This window comes from Sipha flava, unplaced genomic scaffold (genome assembly GCF_003268045.1).
Source record: "Sipha flava isolate LNK unplaced genomic scaffold, YSA_version1 30913_pilon_pilon, whole genome shotgun sequence".
NCBI classification, from domain to species: domain Eukaryota; kingdom Metazoa; phylum Arthropoda; class Insecta; order Hemiptera; family Aphididae; genus Sipha; species Sipha flava.
Window position 1 is genome coordinate 1 of NW_020272986.1, and position 5,746 is coordinate 5,746.

Consider the following 5,746-nt stretch of genomic DNA (forward strand, 5'->3'; position numbering starts at 1 on the left):
TATATTGCATCAGCTAAAGCTCTTTCTGGAGTGTCGGTCCATTCCAAAATTTTTTTTGCCCAATACATGCGAAGAAATCCATGCATCTTACCATCCTTTACTAATTGTATTTGTGCAGAATTCCATAAATCGTCATGTGTGCGTGATTTCTCTAACTCTTCTCGAGTGTACACATACTTTCGTTTATCTTTTCTGTAAAAATATATAAATAAATTGTTATAAACATTTATTTAAGGTGAGATCCAATGAAGTTAATTGAAAAAAACATGCCTATGGTCATTTAGGGTGGTTATAGCCCAGCTTGATGCTCCTTCAATACTGTCATACTTAGGGTTATAGAAACAAAAATTGTCAGAGAGTTCTCTACGAACAATAGCTTCTTCTCTGTATGCTGCAACAGCTTCTGGAAACTTTTTAGACAATTTACTTACTTCTAAAATACATCTTTGAGCTGATATCTGACCTGAAAATAACATGTGTGTTGATTAAAAAGATTTCATTATTATCTTCATACTCACCAAAATGCAACCAGGGTGAAAGTTTACTAAGACCATCTTTTAATGGATTATTGCGATCTGAAGAATATTTTGCTAATCTTTTCTGAATAAAATTTTCTAGTTCATTCATACCAGCCTTGTAACCTGCTTTTAGGCCTGGTACAGGTAAAACTGTGCGATCTACTTCAAGAGTTTTGTCGGCTTCATCCCAATTGGTAGGCTAAGATTAAATAAATAATTTTTGTTTGTTTATTATGCACTTGATTTATTATTGTACAACATACTTGAGCTTTTAGTTTACCACTGAATGGATGTTTGATAACTGGTGGAAATTCTGTTAAATATTCTGGTAGTTTGTTATTGATTTTGTTACGTATTGTTCTTGCAGCATATTCTTGCTTATCAGATGCTACCCAACAGGGCACAATGTTATGGGCGTCAACTTGAATAACTGGAACAACAGATCCAATACGTTCAGCTAATTGTTGAGTCCATAACATATGTTCTCGAACAGGCATAAAATCTACAACGATAGCACCCAACTTATGCTTCTTGACAAAATCTGGAAGTATGTCTGCTGCACAACCAATTAAGAAATGGAATTGAATATTTAAATTATTGCATTCGGATTCTAATTCTTCTAAACCTGCAAATGAAAAGATTGTTTTTATTAAAATGATGGTATTATTATAAAAAAAATTATTACAAAACATTGAAATGTAATTAAATAAACTATTATTATGATATATGAATATAATATTTGATTTATGATATGAAATTTAGGGTTTTTCAATACATTCAAAATATGCTTCACAATAAGAAATTTAACAGAGTAAATGTGTTATATGTTATTTAAAATATATAAAGTAATGAATAACTTAATATATTGTTATTTGTTTTAATTTAATAGTTATAAATATATATTTTAATATAGTACTAATACTTAAGTTTTTGAAGACTATGGTAATTAAATGTAAACTTTTAAGAGTAAATAAATCAAAATATAATTTGGTACCTATTTAATTTATAATAGCATCTAGCATTATTGTGTTTAAAATTACTTTTATTAAATTAAAAGGTAGAAATATCTAATATTTTTTGTTCAAAATATAAACAAAATTACTATCAGAAGTACAACATGTATTATTTTACCTTGAAAAATATGTTTGTAATGTCGTAAACTACAGTCCAAAAATTTTTGTAGTCGACAAAAAGTAATATGTAGTGAAATTTTGTTTTTAATGGCTAATTTTTGTGCAAACAGCAATGCCCAGTTATCTATAATAAATTAATAGATGATACTAAATTAAAAAATTAATTTTAGTCTTGTATAGTTTACACATATTTAAATCAATTTTTTTTACCATGAACACGTTCATCTCGAAAAGTCCAGTAGATAACTCCATCAGCCCATTCAGGAACTTCTTTCATTTTAGATAATACTCTCAAACGTTTCTTATTAAATTTAAAATCCATTATCGAAGTGGCTACCTATAAAATATAAAATTTTGTCTGTATACAATTAACTAACATTTATATTTAGGGTTTACTCACCTTTTTACGCTCATTAGCCACATCTTTTAAGAAGTCACTATTCTTGGAACTGCTAATATCTGTACTAGGTTTCTTAAGCTTTTTAGTTGGAGGTGAACCATCAGACATTTTAATAATATACTGAAATCAATTGTTTTTCGATAGTTTGGCTATAGGATTATTTTTTATTTATAATAATAATGACATTAATAATTATATAATTGTTTTATGATTTTATTAAACTATTTTTAGTAAGAGCTGATTTATCTTCTTAATATAATTTAACTTATACATATTAAATTGGCTAAATTTAAAAAACATATTTATATTGTAACCTTTAGCTTAACACATATAAATTTATCAAATTGTATTATAAAATATTAAGCATTATCATCCTCATTTTTTTTTTAGAAAATAATTTATAATTTTCCTTTAAATTGGATATTGTCAAGCAATATTAAGTAACTACTAAGGAAAAAAATATAGAAGTACTATAATTTAAAGTTTATTAAGTAAGCATAATTTAGCATCTATGGTTAAAATAAGAATACCTAAACAATTTTTTCTTTGATTTTATTGAACCATTCAATGATGTTAAATGGTATATTTCACATTATATATTAATTCAATTATTATATTTATTTAACAAATAACGTTCAGATATATAGTTTATAATAGCAAAAGAAATCAGTACTTCTGTTTCTTATTTCAAATTGATTCACCAATAACCTATAGAATGTACCCGTTTAGGACAAAAAAAAAGAACTTGAACAATTGTAATTATTATTTTTTTTTTTTTTTTAGAAAGTTCAAAGAAATTTACTTTTGACTTTGAGATTGAAAAATATAAATTGTCAAACACTACGTACTTTTCAATTGATTTTAAATTTGGTAACGTTAATATTAGTGTACATTTGATACTTATCTATATAGAACCGGCAAATCAAATTCTATACAAGTAGAACACCAACAAAAGCAATATATCAACTTTGAGGTTATGTCTATAATATATTATGCTTTAAGATTTGTAAAACTATTTTAATCCGTGTAAAATAAGTTGTTTTAAATAACCACTAATTACATTATTAATGTTAAATTGGAAAATAATAATATTAATGAACCGATGAATAATAATTTTTATTCGGTAAGTACGTATGTAAGAGAGTGGAGAGTGTCACCGGTAACTTTTCATCTTTGAGAAAAATAGTACCTACAACCTTTTTCATTTTTACTTAAAACGAAAATATGTTGTAATATTTTAATGAATTTAAAGATTCTTTAGTTTTAATATAAATAAAACTATTTTTATTAAGTTTTTTCTGATCTACAATTTTGTTTTAAAATGTGGTAGCTTCAAATATTTGAAAAATAGAATAAGCATTATTTCGCAATATTTATTGTGGATACATTTAAGAACACTGATGAGCAGTGCCGCAAAAACCGAGTGTGCAGTGTGTCTTGCACACGGGTCCCAAGGCTTACATAAATTTGGGGGACTCCCTAGTCCCAGCCTGAAATAAACTACACTTTACAAACACACAATTATTTAATAATAAAAAGAAAATTTTTTAAAATTCAGGTAAGGTTGTTATAACATTTTAGAATAATATAATATTTATTCAACAATAAGTCCATTGAGTATTTGAGTAGGCATACAACAGACCTACCTAAATTACTTAAATAAATTTACTACATAAATATGTAGTGAAATATAATATACAATAGTTATGGGTATTTAGTTTGATATACATATATCATACACTAACTGATGTGAAATGTGTTTTAAAACCTAAAAAAATTAATACTTAAATTGAACAAAAATAAATCTTAGGAAGGGACCCAATATAATTACCGCACACAGGCCTCCTATTTTGTAGTTGTGGCACTGCTGATGAGCAAAGGTGGGCAAGTTAATGAAAATAATTAACTGGTTAGTTAAGTTAATTCAATTAAATTTCCTTCAGTTAAAGTTAAAAGTTAATAAAAAAGAAAAGTAACTCGATAAGATAAAAGTTAAGATAGAAAATAAAATTAAATTAACTCAATTAAAAAAAGTTAATTTTTCTAATATCATATGTTATACTTTTATTTATAACGAATACGCAGAATACTGAAATATAAATTATAATTTATAAATTTCCCGGACGACTTTTTGTTTTTTCCATTGGAATTGTTGTATTTACCAGCAGGTGCCTGTGTTATTAATATTCAATTTTAACTTTACACTTTTAAAAGACTATGCTATTTATTTTTGTACCTGTTTTTAGAACTACACTGTAGAGTTTAACTAAACAAAAATCGTATTATTCAATACTGAATAGATCATTAAATAGAGCTCGTGAAAATAGCAAGTCTATACAATAGATAGAATATTAATTATTACTATTTACTATAGTATCTATAGATTAAAATATAATTTGATTATTATCAATTGAGGATATTACGTTATTATATTAGAAAAATAAATTATCAAAATCGAAAGAATAAATTTTGTCTGATGGTTCCATGTGATAAAAAAAAAATTAAAATTAACTTAACTGTACAACAACGATAATTAACTATAAAAAGTTAAGTTAAAACAATAAAAAAAGTAACTGAATAAGTTAAAAACAAAAAATAACTAACTAGTTAAGTTATAAAGTTTAAAAAAAATTAAATTTTTAACAAATTAATGCCCATCATTGCTGATGAGTCACTTCAAATAAAAAAAAAACATACAAATTAATTTAGTGTAAAAAAATTTGACTATAGTAGTCAAGTCTCATGAAAATAGCTTATGGTAACAAATGAGCCAAAAATAAATTAAAAATTAATATTTCCTTCTCATTTACATTTTCAGTCATATAAAACTAAGATATACCGTCATAATATTATATTATATTGAAAAGTATGGTACCTATATCAATTATTAAACAAAAATTATGAACGTTTAGAAAATTGTTCATAAAATAAACTGTAAAAATTATTTTGGTTCTTATTTTGTTAAAAAAATAGGAGATTAATGTAACACAGTTCCTTATTTAATTAAGTGATGAAATGATAGCACAGGTACCAATAACTATTGTATTAAAAATTCTTGTGCATTGTACAATATATTTAATATATCAAATGTTAATTAATTTGTAGTGTATTAATGAAAAATAATTAAATATAAATAAGATTTTACGCAGCTTTAAAACTTGGAATCTTATATAAAAATAAATGTATACTAACATTTTAATACAAACATACAACATGTAATATTTATAGTTAAAATAAATTAATAATTAATTTAGTAAACAATATCACTGATTCTTAAAGACACGGTACTGACAAAAAAAATCCTGAGTAATTGATTTTAAAAATAATACTGTTTTGTTAAAAATAAATTAAAAATGAAGAAAAGTTTACAATTTTAAAATTATAATGTTGTAAAAAATATCATTAATTATAAATAATAATTATGAAAATACAATTTATTTTTTAATATACTTGTGAACCATGCCACCATATCTGACAATAAAAGCATTTATATCAAACTTTCTTTTACAACCATCGTAATTCATAAATCTTATTTTCCCAAAAATTTCTCTTTCCTTCCATCCTTGGTCATGAATACCACAAATTGACCACATACATCCAACAAATCCACTTGGATCACGACCATCCATGCTGTATTTGTCATTCAGGTATATTGCATCAGCTAAAGCTCTTTCTGGAGTGTCGGTCCATTCCAA

General features: G+C 24.9%; 1 protein-coding gene across 1 annotated transcript; it reads right to left on the reverse strand.

Annotated features, from left to right (window-relative positions):
- Window positions 1-8: 8 nt before the first annotated feature.
- Window positions 9-2,166, reverse strand: LOC112686455 (deoxyribodipyrimidine photo-lyase; the record flags this gene model as incomplete). The annotated part of the gene is given in 7 exon segments (XM_025558727.1): window positions 9-192; window positions 271-463; window positions 519-717; window positions 782-1,143; window positions 1,650-1,775; window positions 1,862-1,988; window positions 2,052-2,166. Coding segments are annotated over 7 exon segments (1,299 nt in total), but the record flags the coding sequence as incomplete, so codon positions are not given.
- Window positions 2,167-5,746: the final 3,580 nt, after the last annotated feature.